The following is a 19,083-nucleotide window of genomic DNA, read 5'->3' as shown; positions in this document are numbered from 1 at the left end:
CTACAACAACAACCACCACAACAACCGCAGTACACACAGCAACAACCACCGCCACAACAACCGCAGTATCCACAACAATCCCCACAACACACACATCAACAGCAATTGCAGTACACACAGCAGCAACAACCACAACAACTGCAGTACCCACAACAACAACAACAACCACAGTACAAACAGCAACAACAACAGCAGTACACACAGCAGCAACAACAACAACAACCATCGCTGCTTTACACACCACCACAACAACAACAACAACATTCGCCACAGTACCCACAGCAGCAACCATCGCTGCTTTACACACCACAACAACAACAACCACAACAACCCCAGTACCCACAGCAGCAACCATCACCACAGTACACACCACCACCACAACAACAACAACAACAACATTCACCACAGTACACACAGCAAACACAACATTCACTGCAGTACACACATCAACAACCACCACAACAACAACAACCGCAGTACACTCAACAACAATACGCACAGCAGGCACAACAAAATTGCGCGCAACAGTCGCCACCACAAACACAACAACCATCGCCACCACCGCAGTACACACAGCAACAACAACAACCACAACAACAACAACCACAACATTCATCACCGCAGTACGCACGGCAGCAATCGCCATTACAACCTTCACTGCAGTACACGCAGCAACCACAACAACAACAACAACCATCACAACAACAATATCACACGCAGCAACAACAACAACTATCTCCACAACAATATCACACACAACAACAACAACTATCTCCACAACAGCAAAAGCACACACAGGAACAGCAACAGTTGTACACTCAACAGCAGCATGTCCAGATGGATTACACACAGCAATTACAGCCACCGTATGCACAACCACCCTATGCACAACAGCCGTACACCCAGTACACTCAACAACAGCCGTACACACAGCAACAGGCAGATCACATTCAACATTCGCAGTACACGGAGGAACAGCAGCTGCAGTACAGCCAACACCGTCAGATTTCACCGCAACAGTACTACACACAGCAGCAACAACCACCACCACAACAACCACTACAACAACCACTACAACCACAACAGTCGCAGTACGCACAACCACAGCCGCACTCGCTCCATCAGTCGTCGCCCACACGGTCGCAGCATGGGACATCACAACCAAAGCACAGCCCACAACAGCCGGATGTACAGCCGCCACCACTACTGCAACAGCAACAGAAGCAGTACCAGCAGTACCAGCAGTACTTGCAGTACCAGCATCATCATCGGCAGCAGCAGCAGCAGTTTACACGGCAACAATCGGTAACACTACAACAGCAGCGTCAGCAGCAGCAGCAGCTGGAGAAGAACTTGAACCAGGAGCTTGTGGAGATGGCGATGCGCGACTCGTACGAGGATGGTGAGACGTGGAAACACGTGGAGAGACACACAGAGAGACACACAGAGACACACAGAGAGACACACAGAGAAACACACAGAGAAAAATGGAGAGAGACAGAGAGAGACATGGAGAGACACACACAGAGACACACAGAGAGACACAGAGAGACAGGGAGACACAGAGAGACACACAGAGAGACGCACAGAGACACATGGAGAGAGACGCACAGAGAGACACAGACAGACACGGAGAGAGACACAGAGACAAGAAGACATGGAGAGAGAGACAGAGAGAGACACACAGACAGACATGGAGACAGAGACACAGAGACAAGAATACATGGAGAGAGACAGAGAGAGACACACAGACAGGGAGACACGGGAACTTGGGATAGGGGCACACGAGAGAGAGAGACACACAGAGACACATGGAGAGAGACGCACAGAGAGACACTTGGACATGGGGATAGGGAGATACGAGAGAGACACACAGACGGGGAGAGAAGGAGACATGGAGACAGGGAGACGTGGAAAGAGACACACAGTAAGACAGGCAGACACGGGGATAGGGAGACACAGGGACATGTCTCTGTCCCTTGTACTCATATGCCTGCGTCTCCCTGTCTCCCTCTGTCTCCCCGTGTGTCTCCGTGTGTCTCCCCATGTGACTCCCCGTGTGTTTCTGTGTGTGCCTGCGTCTCCCTGTCTCCCCGTGTGTCTCCGTGTGTGACTGCGTCTCTCCGTGTGTCTCCATGTGTGTCTCCGTGTGTGTCTCCGTGTGTCTCCCCGTGTGTCTCCCCGTGTGTCTCCGTGTGTCTCCGTGTGTCTCCGTGTGTCTCCGTGTGTGACTGTGTCTCCCCGTGTCTCAGCTTTGCTGCGCCACCAGACGCTGCGTTTCCAGTCTCTGGTGGAGGAGACGCGGAGACTCGGGGAGACACGGGACAAGCTGAGACTGGAGGTGTGCGATGCGGAGACGCGGAGACACCGAGATACGGAGACACGCGGAGACATGGGTCTCATGGTGAATGCCACTACCACTACAACCACCACAATCATAACTACCACTACAACTACTATCACTACAACTACTATCACTACAACTATCACTACAACTACCACCACTACAACTACTATCACTACAACTACCACCACTACAACTACCACTACAACTACTACCACTACAACCACCATCAACCAAACGTCCCTCTCTAAAACCATCAGCGGCAAGACCTCCCAGACTCTATGGTCTTCCCAAGATCCATAAAGAAGGCACCCCGCTATGACCCATCGTGTCGACAATCAACTCTACTACCTACAAACTAGCCAGTTTTCTATCAGATACTCTGCTTCCCTTCACAGGCAAGACCTCTTCGGCAGTACTCAACTCAACCCAATTAGTCTTTATGGTCAAGGACATGGTACTATCTCCTGATGATATCCTCGTCAGTTTTGATGTAGTATCTCTGTTTACCAAAGTCCCAGTACCTGACACCCTTACAATAATTGAGCACTTGGTCCAACATGGATTAAATTCGGATGTACCTGCGCTGGTTAGGCATTGCCTCACCAACACTTATTTTACCTGGAATGGCACCTTCTACAAACAGAATGTGGGTACCCTTATGGGCTCCCCCTTGTCACCAGTGATAGCCAACATGTTCATGGAAAAGTTTGAATCAGACGCCATCCAGACATCCACCCTGCGTCCTTCCCTGTGGAAGAGGTATGTGGATGACACTTTCGTCATTTGGCCACATGGCCTCCCAGCATTGAACCACTTCTTGGACCACATCAATTCCAGACACCCATCCATCAGATTCACCATGGAAGTGGAGAAAGATGGTAAACTACCATTCTTAGATATTTTGTTTGAGAGGAGACCTGACGGATCCTTGGGACATTTTGTCTACAGGAAAGCCACCCACACAGATTCCTACTTGAAACCTGATTCCCACCACCACCCATCTCAAAACAATTATCTCATCAAAACGCTATACCACAGAGCTCATGGCATGTCTGACCAACACCACCTGGCCAGTGAATTAAGACATGTACATCGGGCCCTCAGGATGAACGGATACTCTGACCGCACCATCCGCCAAGCTGTTTCTCCCACCATACAGAAACAGCCACTTGAAACTCCGATCAAAACTATCACGTTGCCATACATAGCAGGCGTGACCAAAAAGATCTCCAAAATTCTAAACAAACATAAGATCCAAGTCCGATTCAGTACAGTACATAAAATCCGTGATCTAATTCCATATGTGAAAGATGTCATTCCTGGCTTACAATACCCTGGAGTCTACAAACTGAGTTGCAGCTGTGGTGATTGTTACATTGGAGAAACGAAACATCATATCTCTGATCATGTCCGCAAGCACAAGTCAGATCTGAAACACGGCAAAACTGATTCTTCTGCCGTTGCCGATCATTGCTACAACGCTGTGGGCTCTCATGAGATTGTTTTTTCCGAGACCAAGGTACTCTGCAAACCTCCTGGCTACCATCAAAGGTTTGTACATGAAGCCATCCAAATATACAAACACAGACATAATTTCAACCGTGATGATGGGTACAAACTGAGTAATCATTGGAAAGATGTTATTAACCATGCAAAAAAGATGTAACTACACATATTTGGACCATCTTATTTGACAGGCACCATTCTTCAGTTACCGTACAGTTTCTTGTTTTTTCACACACTGGTTTCCTGCTTTAAGTTTTACCACATATGTTTGGCAAATCTAGAATTAATCCCAGCAACATAGCAAATGGCTGTTTCATCTACATAACAAAGGCTCAGTCCCATTTACAGCAGCCGCACCTTTACAGCAGCCGCACCTCAACAACTCTGGTATCTCCCAGTTCAACCAGTCTACACAACAAGGCTCATTCCTAGCAGCAGCCTCAGCCGCACCAAACTCACAATAATAATAATACAAAACTCCGATCCAGGCGCCTACATTGGCTCCTCCCACCCTCAACCAGTATATATACAAGGTCGGGTCTCTTGGAATTTCTCTTACTTGATACAGCAATCGTGCTGTGACGGTTCCACCTGAAGAAGGAAGCTTGTGTTGCCTCCGAAACGTCGTGATTTTTATTTTTTATTTTACTTTTATTATGTAAAATTTTTACCTACGTGACTTTATCGAAAAAAAACCCTAAGAATATGAATACACCATCAACTACCACTACAACTACCATCAGTACCACTGGGAATGAAAATATGGCAGCCTTCATGCAGCACACTCCGTTAGGTGAGAAATCACGACGAATTCTATCAGTATGTTGACCGAACATCCATTATCGATCTCCCAGTCTCCAGAGTAACAATAAAAACTAAGCAAGCGGCCCTCTTCAGAGCCAAACAACGCATCAGATAGGTCCTGGGACAAGGATCATCCAACTGAACATTGAGGGACTTTCCCAAGTGAAGGACTGAGTGCCTTGCGATTGTAATGAAAACCCACAACATTGATGTCCTGACGCTCCAAGAAACCCACGTCTTGATGCCCCTACGTGTCAGTCGCTGCCGCATCCATGGATCCAACCTCACGATGAGCCATTACCACCTGAAATATGGTTTGTCCATATACGTAAACACGACGCCTTCCCACCAACTGAAAAAGAAGCCACCTACACCACCGGCATCAAGATAGGGTGGGAGCTGCACATCGCCAACGTGTACAAGGCCCCTCATTAAAAATGGCCAAAGCCGGCGCTCTCAAGTGGACCAATCCCAGCCCTATACGTTGGCGACTTTGACAGCTACCGTACTATGTGGGACTCTGCAGTAGATCAGGCCGAGGGCGAAGACCTCGCCGGACTGGATGCCCGCTGAAGATCTGCACCTGGTTGCCGATCCCAAGCAGCAAGCAACTTTCCACTCGGCTTGCTGGCAACATGACTACAAGCTGGACCCCTCTCGCCATCGTTTCCAAAGATCAAAGTGGGAGCATACTTCACGCATGCCGCAAAATACTCCCCGTGAGTGTCCCCGAAAGTCAACATTGGCCCATCATCACCCACATCATCACCCACATCATCGCCCACATCATCACCCACATCATCAACAACAACAACAACCGCCATTCGCCACTAAGTGGTGGTGACGTCACCATGACGCTTGTGCCAGGCTAGGTGCACCTTGAGGCCACGTGAAGTGTCGAACGCCCGCTGGCAGGAGGTCACGGGGCAGACCCAGGTGCCACGGGTCGACTGACTGAGATGACCGAGATGACTGGCTGATGCACCACCTGTGCTCCCTACTGTACCAACTTGCTGTGCTTTCGCCACCTCCGCTCGTTGTTGTGAGCGTCGCTCCTCCGACCTCCGTTGTTGTTGGAGGGCGACTGCCTCCAACTGCCCAGTAGCGTCCTTCACAAGCCTCCTCCACAGAGGCCGATCTTGACACCGCTGATACCAGTCATCAGCAAGTCCACTCAGCTCCACGTCCTCCTGTACCACATCACTCCTTTTCTTCTCTAGCCCGTGCCGCGCCCGTTTAGCCCCCTCGATCCGGCCGAACAAAAGCTGTTTAGGCATGCGGTGGCTGGGAATGCGGGCTACGTGACCCAGCCACCACAGCCTTGCCTGCCGGAGGAGCTCACCGATGGGACTTTGCCCAGATCTTTCAAGGATTTGTGAGTTCCTCACACAATCCAGCCTGGTTAAACCCAGGATGGATCGTAGGCAGGCCAGCCTAAATGTTTCCAACCGGCAAAGATGCTCCATTAGGGGGGTCCACGTTTCACAAGTGTAGAGAAGGGAGGGAATGACTGGCCGAGAAGACCTGAAGCTTCGTGCGGAGCGACAGACCAGCTAGCTTCCACACAGCGTTGTGCAACCGATGAAAAGATATTGCTGCTCGACTGATTCGGAGTGAGACCTCTGCTGTTAAACTGGAGCCGGTCATAAACACACTGCCCAGGTATGGGAAACTCTCCACTCTCTCCACTACTGCCCCATCACCGATTGGGAGTTGTGGGGGTGGAGTGCCCGATGGTACAAAATACCAGAGGTGTGGACTCGAGTCATGTGACTTGGACTCGAGTCAGACTCGAGTCATGAATTTGATGACTTGCGACTCGACTTGGACTTGCATAACAATGACTTTGTCCCACCTATGAGATGTGGACTCGAGTCATGTGACTTGGACTCGAGTCAGACTCGAGTCATGAATTTGATGACTTGCGACTCGACTTGGACTTGCATAACAATGACTTTGTCCCACCTCTGCAAAATACCCAGGCAGGTGCTTAGTTTTGGTGGGGCTGATGGCAAGGCCCCACCTCTTAGTGGCACGCTCCAGTCTCAGCAGCAGCAGCGTCTCCAACTCCTCCTCTGAATGAGCAGCTATTACCAAATCATCGGCATACATAACGTGGTTGACCAATAGGGAGCCATCCCTTGATCGCACCCGGGCATCGATCAGCCTCCCATTATATCTGTACCAAATGGAAATTCCCTCGATACAGCTATTGAAGGCTTCACAAACTACGTGGTCAAAATAGATGTTAAATAATGTGGGAGCCAGAGGACATCCCTGTCGCACCCCAAAGTGTACAGGGAAAGGCTCTGACTCCCGGCCACGTAGTTTCACCCGGGCCCGCTCACCATCATGAAGGTCCTTAATGATCGTGAGCAGAGGGTCAAGGACTCCGAAAGCACGAAGAACAACCCAGAGCCCAGGCCTACTGATGGTATCATAGGCCTTGACCAGGTCAATAAAGCAGAGATGTAGGTCTTGTTGGAATTCCCTACACCTCTGCTGTAGCAGACGGACAGAAAATATGGCATCCGTGCAGGACCGCCCTTTCCTGAAACCGCATTGGGGCTCCGCAAGCCTCTCCTCAGCGTGCCTAGCAAGGCGATGTTGAATAATCCTTGCCAGGACCTTTCCCGGCACATTGAGGAGTGAGATGCCCTTGTAGTTGTTACAGTCTGTGCTGTCCTCCTTCTTAAAGAGGGGAACCACCAGGGCTTCCTTCCAATCCTGCGGAACCCGTCCAGTGGTCCAGACTGTTATGATGTCATGTAGGGCAGTCTGTGCACAAACGCCACCCTCCCTGAGCATTTCGCTTGGGAGATCATCTCTGCCCGGTGCCTTTCCTAGTCTCAGACTCCGGATCGCCTTCAGTACTTCCTCAACAGATGGCACCTCAGCCAGCCACTCACAGGGGGTGACCTCTTCCAATATTTGAGGCACCGCAGCCTCAGCAGGGTTATCCCCACTTTGTGCCATGATGTTTTCCTGGCTGAGTGAATTCCCCTCCCCCAGGACCTCACAGAAATGCTCAGCAAATCTGCAAACCTGTTCCTTGGGGGTCAGAGATTGGATCACCGTTTTTTTCCCCTAATGATGGTAATAGGTGTGACGCTGCAGGTTACTTTTTTGGTGGAGTTAAATAGTGATTTGTGATCGCGAGCCACTGAGGCAGACTCCATCTCCTCAGCAACCCGTGACCACCACCCATCCTTGCAGCGCCTTACGGCTCTCCGAACCTCCGAGCGAAGGCTGCGGTAAACCTCCTCATTCTCTGAAGTCGGATGCTGTAGCCGATGAGAGTGGGCCTGTCGCTTTTTCTCAACTAACCTGAACACCTCCTCTGTCAGCCAGGGTTTCTGGGGAGGTCTGGACCGCGTACCCAAAGCAGCCATTGCAGCTGCATGAGTCACAGTCCTAAACCTCGCCCATTTACCCTCGACATCAGGAGGCGTGGGGGATGATGCCAACCCCAGCTGCAAGCGATGATGAAATTCTCGCTTGCAACTTTCATCAGCTAACTGAGACCAGGCCACTTTAGGTTGGAATGGGGTCCTGGGTGTACACCCACCACCGGAGCGGAAGAATGGCAGGCGCATCTTACAGATGACTAGTCGATGGTCAGAGGACAGATCAGCTCCACGGTAGGTCCTGGTGTCAAGGACATGTGCTTGCATCCCCTGGTCCGTCACTATGTAGTCCAGCAGCTGTTCTTGCTTGTACCCGGCATGCATCCATGATGTTGTGTGGATGCGCCGATGCCGGAAGAGCGTGTTGGTAATTACAAGCCCATGGGCTGCACAAAAATCTAGCAGCCTCCTACCGTTGTTATTGAGCTGATCTGGCCCATGCATTCCAATCACTCCAGACCAGGTGCCAGCATCATGACCAACTCGGGCATGGTCCGGCAAAACAACCTCCTACCTCCTCGCGGTGCCGGACGGGCAACACTGTCGTGGACAGTGCTGTGGGGGAGGGCTAACGCCTCATTGGCCTCTCCCCTCATGGCATCTGTGACCACCACAGTGGCTAAACGGGCGCTCTGGATGGGTGCGAGGGGCTGGTAACCCCTCCACCCTCAATTTATTACCACGAAACTACGAATTAAACATAAATCTGTAACAAATAAGCTTGTGCCGGAGGCCCCCGGGGGGACAGGCGTCTATGACGTCTCCTAGCCAAACCCCAATTGGCGGAGCCAGGAGATTGAATTTTCACCCTCGGGGCTCCTCCAGAAACAACGAAAAGCCACTACGGATGGCCACGTGGAATTTTCGAACGCTCACCGCAGAGGAGAGGCTGCCACTCCTTTGTCGGGAGCTGGACCGGTACCGCCTGGATCTCTGTGGCATTCAGGAGGTCCGGTGGACCGGTTCTGGCTCCTGCCACCATGAGGGGTGGACAGTCCTCTACTCGGGGCAGGAGACTGCCAAACAACAGGGTGTGGCTCTTCTTTTGAACAAAAGAATGAAGGGGGCGTGGGAGCGTGGCGGTGAGTTGTGTGAAGCTGTAAGCCCCAGGATACTTTGGGCTCGCCTTCCCATCAACCAGAGGCGAGGAGTGGTGGTCGTGGTTACTTATGCCCCCACCGAAGACGAACATCCGTGGAGGGATGCAGGCAAAGCCGATGAGTCAGATGCCTTCTATGACCTCCTGTCACAGGTGCTGGCAAAAGTGGCCACTCGGGACAGAGTCATCTTGTTGGGTGACCCACATCATCACCCACATCATCATCCACATTATCACCCACATCATCACCCACATCGTCACACACATCGTCACCCACATCGTCACCCACATCGTCACCCACATCATCAGCCACATCATCACCCACATCATCCACATCGTCACCCACATTGTCACCCACATCGTCACCCACATCATCACCCACATCATCACCCACATCCACATCATCACCCACATCGTCACCCACATCGTCACCCACATCGTCACACACATCGGCACCCACATCGTCACCTACATCATCGCCCACATCGTCGCCCACATCGTCACCCACATCATCGCCCACATCGTCGCCCACATCGTCGCCCACATCGTCGCCCACATCATCGCCCACATCATCGCCCACATCATCGCCCACATCATCGCCCACATCATCACCCACATCACCCACATCATCGAAATCCCCGTGATTCTGTCTAAACAATTGCCAAGGTGGAACCTGGTCAAAGCTGACTGGGACCACTAATAAGTAATATTTTTAAAAACTTTTTTAAACATGCTTTAATGAAATGTACCGTACTAGTAATGGAAGAACTCCACGACTCCAGGAAGTGGTCCCGAAGCTTGCCATAACGTAAGGGAGCGCGTGGTCAATTACAGCCAACGTCAGTTTACCGTGGACAATTAGAGCTAAGCCGAAACATAACATGTAAAAAAGTTTGTTTAAAAATGTTTTTTTTTATGATAGAATATAGTATTGTCATCAGTATGACATAAGTATACCAAGTTTGCAGTCGATACCACATTGGAAAGTGGGTAAAAATTGAGTTACAAGATTTGAGGATACGACAACAACAACAACAGACTGAGTGAGTTCAAACACTTTCCTTCGGAGTGGGCAGGTAGGAACTTGGTTGGACGACGCATTCGTGCGATCCGTGTCACGCGGCGCAAGCTGCGTGGGGCGGCGCAAGCTGCGTGGGGCGGCGCGTCACGTGGTGGTGAGCCCGTCCGAAGCGCTCTATGGAATACAAATCGAGGGCGTGGCTATGCACGACAGACAGACAAATAATCCCTGGTGGGCAGTGTGGAACCTGTTGTTCCTACCTGTATAAAGTGCGTAAAAAGAGGCTGTAGAGAGAGTGGTGAGTCAAATTATTGCGGCACCAGGATGCTATCACCGTGTTATTGGCCTCCTAACTGCAGCTGCCAAGGAGGGCATCTCCCGAGGCTTCCAGAAACAATCCACTTCCTGCTGGACAAAAGAGACCCAGGACCTGCTCCGACAGTATGACCAGTCGGGCAACCCAAAGATTGGAAAGGCCCTGCCTCTCAGCCAGATGTCAGCGGTAGACTGAGTGCATTGAAGGCCTGGACTTCACACACTTGAGAACACAAAAGGACTCCTCGGCAAATATTAAGCGAGAGATCCATTGCTAAATTACACCGGACATTGGACTAAATTTCTTCACAAGACCCTGCCTCCATCAGCACAGTGGAAGTGAGTGAGGGTCTGGCTGCAATGACGAAAGGCAAGGCTGCTGGCAGAGATGGTATCCCCCAGAATTCCTTCATTACTTAGGCCCTAAGGGTCACCAATGGCTGGAATATCTGTACACCAAAACCATGAAAACCGGATGCATCCCAAAAGTATGGCGGGAGGCGATGGTTCTGGCCACGCCCAGACCGGGGAAACCAACCCACCACCCGGGAAGCTATCGGCCAATACCACTCCTGTGCACGGTCTACAAACTCCTGGAATGCATCATCCTCCGGAGAATCGGCCCCCTCGTGGAGTCCGTGATCCCCTGCAGAACGAGCATTGGGAGTTCGGCCTGGACGCAGCAGCTGCTGCTGTGACGAAGTTTGGGGCCCTTGCAACGCAGATCGAGGCCGTATTCCAGAAGAAGGCCAAGACCTGCATGGCCTTTGTGGACTTGTCGTTGTCCTACGACACAGCCTGGATTAAGGGCTTGATGTTGAAGCTCGCAAGGACCATCCTTCGCCTCGACACAATAAACCTGATATGGACGATGCTGAGCAATAGGCTGTCTATATGGGTGACAGCGCCAGCTCACCTCGGTTCCTCAACAATGGATTGCAACCAAGTTTGGTACCGGCGCCAATGCTCTTCAACGTCTCTACACCAGCGACGTGCCGCCAACTGGGTTATGCAAATTTGTATACCCGGATGACCTTGCCCTGGCAACGCAAGCAGCCACTTGTAATGACATCGAATCCACTCTGAACAAAGATCTAAACAGCAAGGGGGGAACACTTCCAGAAATGGAGGCTCGAGTCCAATCCCTACAACTACAAATCGTCGCTGAATTTCACGTTGACAATATCAGCGCGAAGCACACCCCGAAAGTGACCTACGGCAACGCCGTGCGTCACGACCCCACTCTGACCTACCTCGGGAGTGAAGCAGGACCTCACACGAATCTTCCATGGCCACCTGCATAAGATAGCCGCCAAGACCATAACAAGGGTGAACACATTCTTGGTTCTTTCGGTAAAGTCACGTACAAGGGAAATGATAAAATAATAAAAATAAAACAATAAAATTCTCGCGACGTTTGGACTGCAACACAAGCAATCATCATCAGGTGTGAAAACCACAGCAAGACAATTTGAAAAAAGTGAAAAAAAAATCCGCTACTTTTTAAAAAATTGTCTTGCTGTGGTTTTCACACCTGATGATGATTGCTTGTGTTGCAATCAAAACGTCGTGATTTAATTTTATTGTTTTATTCTTTTTATTCTTTTATTATTTCCCTTCTACGTGGCTTTACCAAAAGAACCAAGAATATGAATCCCTGCAGTCACGAAAGCTTTAAATCCAAATTCAAGGGTAAACCTGCTCCAGAAACTTGTAAACACTCGCTGGAGAGCATCAGCACGCTCAGTGCCGCGGACATCAACGATGGCGCTTGTGTCCTCTGTAGCCGAACGCTGTGCACCAGTGTAGACCAGAAGTCATCACCTCTCGACTTGTTAATGTCCAACTGAACACTGCAATTTGGTGGTGTATGACTGGAACCCTCAAGACGACCTCCAACTCCGTGGTTGCCTGTGCTGTCGCCAAATCTCTAACCCCACCCATCAGCTGCAACGCTGCAACCCTCTGGGAAGTCCTTCGACTCGATGCAAACAGTCACCCATTCACTGGGACCTCAGTAAGACTCCTCGTCAACGCTTGAACTCACGCAAGTCCTTGTGGACCCATTTGCTGCACCTTAAATAATTATAATTCGCGAAGCGCATGGTCCACCCTCAATTGGATCCACACAAACCGAGGCAGATGTGGATACCTGGTGCACAAATGGAAGATTAAAAACTCTCCAGCATGCGACTTTGGTCATCCAGAACAGACTACAACATTTATAATGACACAATGCCCGACGACCCACAAATACGAAGTAGATATCACAGCGACGGTCCACTCCTCTGGTCCTTACGCAGTTATTTGGCTTGACCACCTGAACGTGAAATTGCAGTTGTAGCCTCGCATCTACATCAGAAATACAAAAGAAGAAAACTACAACTACCACCAATAGAGTTACTCAAACTACAACCACTGCCGCAACTACCATCATCACTACAACTACCATAACCACCATTACTATCACAACAACTACCATTACAACTACCATCACCAAAGTACAATTTTCTGTGGATGGAAAATTGACTACTCCGTCTTTTGCATGTCTCTCTCCCTGTGTCTCTCCCCGTGTCTTTATCCCGTGTCTCTCTCCGCGTGTCCCCCTCTCTCTCCCCCATGGATCTATCCCCATGTCTCTCTCCCCGTGTCTCCACCTCTCTCCCCGTGTCTCCACCTGTCTCCCCGTGTCTCTTTCCCCGTGCTTCTCTCCCCGTGTCTCTCTCCCCGTGTCTCCACCTTTCTCCCCGTGTCTCTCTCCCCGTGTCTCCACCTCTCTCCCTGTGTGTCTCTCCCCGTGTCTCCACCTCTCTCCCCGTGTCTCTTTCCCCGTGCTTCTCTCCCCGTGTCTCTCTCCCCGTGTCGCCACCTCTCTCCCCGTGTCTCTCTCCCCGTGTCGCCACCGCTCTCCCCGTGTGTCTCTCCACGTACGCGTCAGATGGAGGAGGTGTGGAGACTGCGGAAGCTGTGTGTGGGACTGCAGGTCTCCGTGGCGTGTGTCTGCAGAGAGCTTGACCTCCTGGGAGACACAGGTACAATATTTTATTTCATCGCCACCCTCGAGATAGGGTGACTTTCATGTCCGAGCGGGTCATGATGCAGACACCTGGTCTGGAGTGATTGGAAGGCATGGGCCAGATCAGCGCAATAACAATGGTAGGAGGCTGCTAGACTTTCTTTGCAGCCTATGAACTTGTGAGAGTGATTTGGTGTGTGATTATGTGTCTGTGCGAGTGAGTATGTGGTAGTGTAGTGGTTAGTGCGCTGTAATTGCTGCTCACGGCCAACACCGGTGACGATTATCTGTACCGGTCCTGGGCCTCCTCTAGGTCGACTCGGCCTTAAATGAATACCTGGTGTGATGTGTAAACATCTCCACTGGGGAGACAAAGGTGGCTAAGAGTGGTGCTGGCCACCCACTCCCTAGTGTGCCATGCTGGCCTTCATAGACGCTCGCTAACAGCACTTGCCCCAACAGTCTGTTAAGGCTACACGGTGCATCTTTGTCTTGTTTGAGTTGTTGGTGTTGTTATTTTAATGTCTGGATTGTGTGAGGAGCTCACAAATCCTCAATAGAATTGGACACAGTCCCCATCATCAGAGATGGAGCTGATGCGTGTCTTCACATGTCTCCGTGTATTCCTTAGGGATGCCCTTTGACCCGGATGTGAATTCAAACTTCCATGACAACATGGGTTACCCTGGACACAAGCTACCTCGAGTGAAGACAGGTGAGCGATCCGATTCACAGATTCACGCAAAAAATATTGACCAAAGCATTTGTAAGATTTTCCATAAAGTTCCGTTGATGAAAATATGGCCTTGCCTATTTAAAATAATGTCACACGATGTCAATACTTTTGGCGAGAAAAAACACAGGAAGTGACATAGGAAGTGACGTCATAGGAAGTGACATCATAGGAAGTGACGCTATAGGCAGGGGCATCACAGAAATTACGCAAAATGGCGTCACGTTTTCAGACAATTATTTTTATTCATTTTTATGATTGTTATCCCATGTGTGTTACCCAAAAAAGCCTCGCTAAGTTTCTAGAAGGGTTCTGACAATGTTTTTGCAGTCGGGGGCGGGGGGTGATGATGATTAAAGAATTAGGCATTAGCTTTTCCACCAATAACATCGGAGTTGTGTTCAGATGTTCAAACACCAAATCGATACCGATTATTGCAAGGCATCACCAAAGTCTGCATTAACCACAAACAAACGTGCTTTGATAATCGTGTCCGCATTGCCTTTCAAACGGATTGGCCTGCACCAGAAATTGCCACCTTCATGGGCCACCGAGGTAGCTGCTGGGCAGTTGGAGGCAGTCGCCCTCCAGCAACAACGGAGGATGGAGGAGCGACGCTCACAACAACGAGCGGAGCGCCGGGCGGCTAAAATGCAATAGAGTTGGCGCAATAGGGGGCACAGATGGTGCATCTGCCAGTGATCTCAGTGTGCCGACCCATGGCACCTGCTGGGTCTGTCCCGTGACCTCCTACCAGGAGAGAGCCTTTGACGCTTCACGTGGCCTCGAAGTGCACCTGGCCTGGCACAAGCACCGTGGTGACGTGAATGTGGATGTCGGCATGGGGGGTCGGTGGTGCAGCACTCGGCGTGCTGCGCCTCGTACCTGGTGACGCGAGTTCGATTCCCGCTCCGAACCATTCCTGGGCCTCCCCTGGGTCGACTCGGCCTCAACTATGTACCTGGTGCGTTGTGTCAACATCACCACTGGGGAGACAAAGGCGGCCGGGCGTGGTGTTGGCCACCCGCCCCCTCGTGTGTCGTGGCGGCCTTCATAGACGCTGCTACTCGCTAACAGCACTTGCCCCTACAGCCTGTCACAGGCTACACGGGGGATCTTTGTGTGTTTGTGTGGGGGGGGAGTGGTGGCGCAGCGGTGAGCGCACTGTGCTATAAACCCGGTAGAGACCCGAGTTCGATTCCCACTCACGGCCACCACCAACACCGATGGTAGCGATTAACCCGTCCCCTAGGTGGACTCGGCCCCAAACGAATACCTGGCGCGGTGTGTGGTGAACATAACCACGGCTGGGTGGTGTCGTGCCGGCCACCCCCCCCCCACAGTGGCCGCCTTTCACCGTCTCCGCTGCTGCTGCTTGTTACTCACAGCACTCGCACCCTGACGGTCTCTCAAGGCTACACGGGGGACCTTTGCCTTTGTGTGCACATGCAGTCGGCCACGCGAAGCCGAAGGCGGGAGAGGGGGGGAGCGAGACGAAGGTGGAGGAGGCGGTGACGGCGGTGGGGGCGGTGACGGCGGTGGGAGCGGTGGGAGCGGTGGAGGCGTTGGAGGCGGGCTCGTGGGACTGTATCTACTGCACGTTCGCCAACCACGGCAGCCTCCCGCACTGCGAGCTCTGTGAGATGCCCCGGCCATTGTGAAGTGGGGAGGAGGCACCGGGAGAGACTCGGAGACACGGGGACGGAGACACGGGGTGGGCAGGGGGGGGGAGACTCGGGGAGACACTGGGAGGAGACACGGGAGAGTGACACAGGGAAAGACTCGGAGACACGGGGAGACACAATGTGAAGCTGGGATATGACACGGTGGGGGGTGGGGTGACACGGGGGGACACGGGGAGACGCGGTGCGACTGGGAGAAACGGTGATACAATGGGAGATACTTTAAGGCACACTGGGAGACACGGGGAGACACTGGGGGACACTGGGGGACGAATTGAGACACTGAGAGATGCTGGCATACATAGTAAGACACTGGAAAAAACTGAGACGGGGAGACACTGTGAGACACTGTGAGACACTGTGAGACACTGGGAGACATGGGGAGACATGGAGAGACACTGGGAGACACTGTGAGACACTGTGATACACTGTGAGACACGGAGAGACATGGGGAGACATTCAGACAGGGAGACATGGAGAGATAGTGTGAGACACGGGGAGACACTGGGAGACACGGGGAGACATGGGGAAACACTGTGAGACTGTGAGACACTGTTGAGACACTGGGAGACACTCTGAGACACTGTGAGACACTGGGAGACATGGGGAGACAGCACGGGGAGGGAGGAGACACGGGGAGGAGACACGGGGAGGAGACACGGGGAGTAGACAGTATGAGAGGGCTGTACACACCGATCCAGTTGTATGGTTTGTTTTTGCATTTGTCTGAGACCAAGTTTAATTGTATATTCCAATTTGTTTAAGCAATGCTGTGTGGATTTGTAAATGGTAATGGCTGCCTATTATCAAGTACGTATCTGTGTGTGTGTGTTGAACTTCTGTCGCACCGTAACGGAGCCTACTGTGCTCATCGTAGGTGCGGGGGAATGACAACAAACTAAATGCAACAAGCAGTTCTAAAGAAGTGCGTTTGTCAATGTAGATGATGATTTAAAAGTGCATAACTCCAGTGGCTTCCTGATATCTGAAGGAAGAGCATTCCAGACGGCCGCAGAAGCGGATCTGCAAGCGCCGCGCGGTGCGGTGACCGTCTTTGTCTGATGGTTCTTAGTGTGAGTTTTCAAGCAATACTTTCCACAGGTCTAGCCCCGACTTGGGAAAAGGACGCGTTGGTGAGACGTTAACTACCTCGCCTGGTATACAGGAGGTTGTGGGCTCGATACTCACCCTGACGCCTGCTGCTGTATATTTGGAGTTTGCGTGTCTCTCTCATCATCATCATCACGGTGGCTAGATGTTGACTGCCTCGCCTGGTATACAGGAGGTTGTGGGTTCGATACCCACCCTGGCGCCTGCTGCTTTGTATTTGAAGTCTGCGTGTCTCTCTCATCATCATCACTGTGGCTAGGAGATGTTGACTGCCTCGCCTGGTATACAGGAAGTCGTGGGTTCGATACCCACCCTGACGCCTGCTGCTGTGTATTTGGAGTTTGCGTGTCTCTCTCTCTCATCATCATTATCACTGTGGCTCGGAGATGTTGACTGCCTCGCCTGGTATACAGGAGGTTGTGGGTTTGATACCGACCCTGACGCCTGCTGCTGTATATTTGGAGTTTTCGTGTCTCTCTCTCATCATCATTATCACTGTGGCTCGGAGATGTTGACTGCCTCGCCTGGTATACAGGAGGTTGTGGGTTTGATACCGACCCTGACGCCTGCTGCTGTATATTTGGAGTTTGCGTGTCTCTCTTCCCGTGGTCGCGTGGATTTTTCTGCGGCTCCTCTGGTGTTTCCGTCCACATTTAGAATCGACGTGCGTTCGGATTTTTTTGGCTGCTGCTGCTGTAAATTTCCACGTGATTTGCAACTCCGTTAAGCTGATATCGTTAGTGCCCAGGTACCTGGATAAATACAAAAAATAGTTTCGTTTTAAGAAACGCGAGCAAAAACGAAATTTCGGAAATCGGAAAGTCCCCACCAATGTAATGCTAAAAATTAGCGCTGTGTTTCAGACAGTCAGTTATTCCTCCAGGATAAATACAGATTCTGATTCTGACAATACACCCCACCTATACAACTGTTTACAATAGAATAATTATAATGAACATACACATTAAAGCAATCGAATCATAATTCAAAACAGATGTAATTAACGCAAACCTGTCAACCCCTCAGTGCCATCACAGACCAACTCAGACCTCAGTGGTCACCCCGTTCCCTTATAAATCTCAACGTTCATCTTACAAAGCCCCATCACAAGGGAGAAACACAAACACAGACAGGAAAACCTTGGACTGCGAGTAACTTGGTCTGCGAGTGTTTTGCAAGAGGAGCAAATTTGTGAAATAAATATTTATAAACGAGCGAAGTCTTGCAATACGAGCAGTACGTGTAGACGCTTTGTCTGCCGAGCATCACGTGATCACTACTGATGTACGAGTGCTTTGATATACGAGTGCTTTGGATTACAAACACATTTCCTGAACGAATTGTGCTCGCAATCGAAGGTTTTACTGTAGGTAAAATTTGTGTTAACTTAATTCCCGTGTACAATAATGCGGGTAAACCACATGGGTTGACGGGTGTGGTAACCTTTTCAGGGGAGCTCGACAAAATGTCTGCTGCACGTTGGGATGCTTGGAGGGGCGACGTGGAGGCGTTGCTCTTGCCCTTTCGTGACACCGTGACTTCTTGGCAGATCAGAATCTTTATTGAGACCGCAGCAGGAGGAATCTGATCAGCTATGAAGCTCTTCTGAACAGATGCCCAGACGCAGATGGATGGCACTGCGCTCTGTTTGATGATCGCATGCCGCGTGAAATTCGATTTCGCTAATCGTAAAAAAAAACGGTCCACAATTTTTCGATTTAAAGCTTTCGTGACTGCAGGGATTCATCTTCTTGGTTCTTTCGGTAAAGTCAATATGTTTAATTCCGCGGTTGATATGTAAACACCACCTACACATTCCACAAGGAGTGACTAATCCCATATCTGCATTTTCCATCAATATGCTTAATTCCGCTGTTGATATGTAAATTCCTTTGTCAAGGCACTCTCCTCCTCTAACCCAGCTTAAATATACGCTGCAAAGCTTGGCGGTGTTCATTCGGACGCTGTCTTTCCGACATCTCTGTTTCTTCACCTGAGGACGGCTGCTTGTGTTGTGGCCGAAACGTCGTGAGAATTTTTATT

The 19,083-nt window shown here is 50.9% G+C and overlaps 1 protein-coding gene across 1 annotated transcript; it reads left to right on the top strand.

Annotated features, from left to right (window-relative positions):
- The first annotated feature begins 1,324 nt into the window (after window positions 1–1,324).
- Window positions 1,325–16,090, top strand: LOC144949810 (TGF-beta-activated kinase 1 and MAP3K7-binding protein 2-like). Its single transcript, XM_078879753.1, has 5 exons — window positions 1,325–1,402; window positions 2,270–2,404; window positions 13,438–13,531; window positions 14,147–14,230; window positions 15,701–16,090. Exons 1-5 carry the CDS (start codon window positions 1,400–1,402, stop codon window positions 15,907–15,909), a joined length of 525 nt encoding a protein of 174 aa, XP_078735879.1. The 5' UTR covers window positions 1,325–1,399; the 3' UTR covers window positions 15,910–16,090.
- Window positions 16,091–19,083: the final 2,993 nt, after the last annotated feature.

Source organism: Lampetra fluviatilis, chromosome 55 (assembly GCF_964198595.1).
Source record: "Lampetra fluviatilis chromosome 55, kcLamFluv1.1, whole genome shotgun sequence".
Classification (NCBI taxonomy): domain Eukaryota; kingdom Metazoa; phylum Chordata; class Hyperoartia; order Petromyzontiformes; family Petromyzontidae; genus Lampetra; species Lampetra fluviatilis.
Note: the sequence above shows the minus strand (reverse complement) of the source record. Positions and strands in the feature narration are given on the sequence as shown.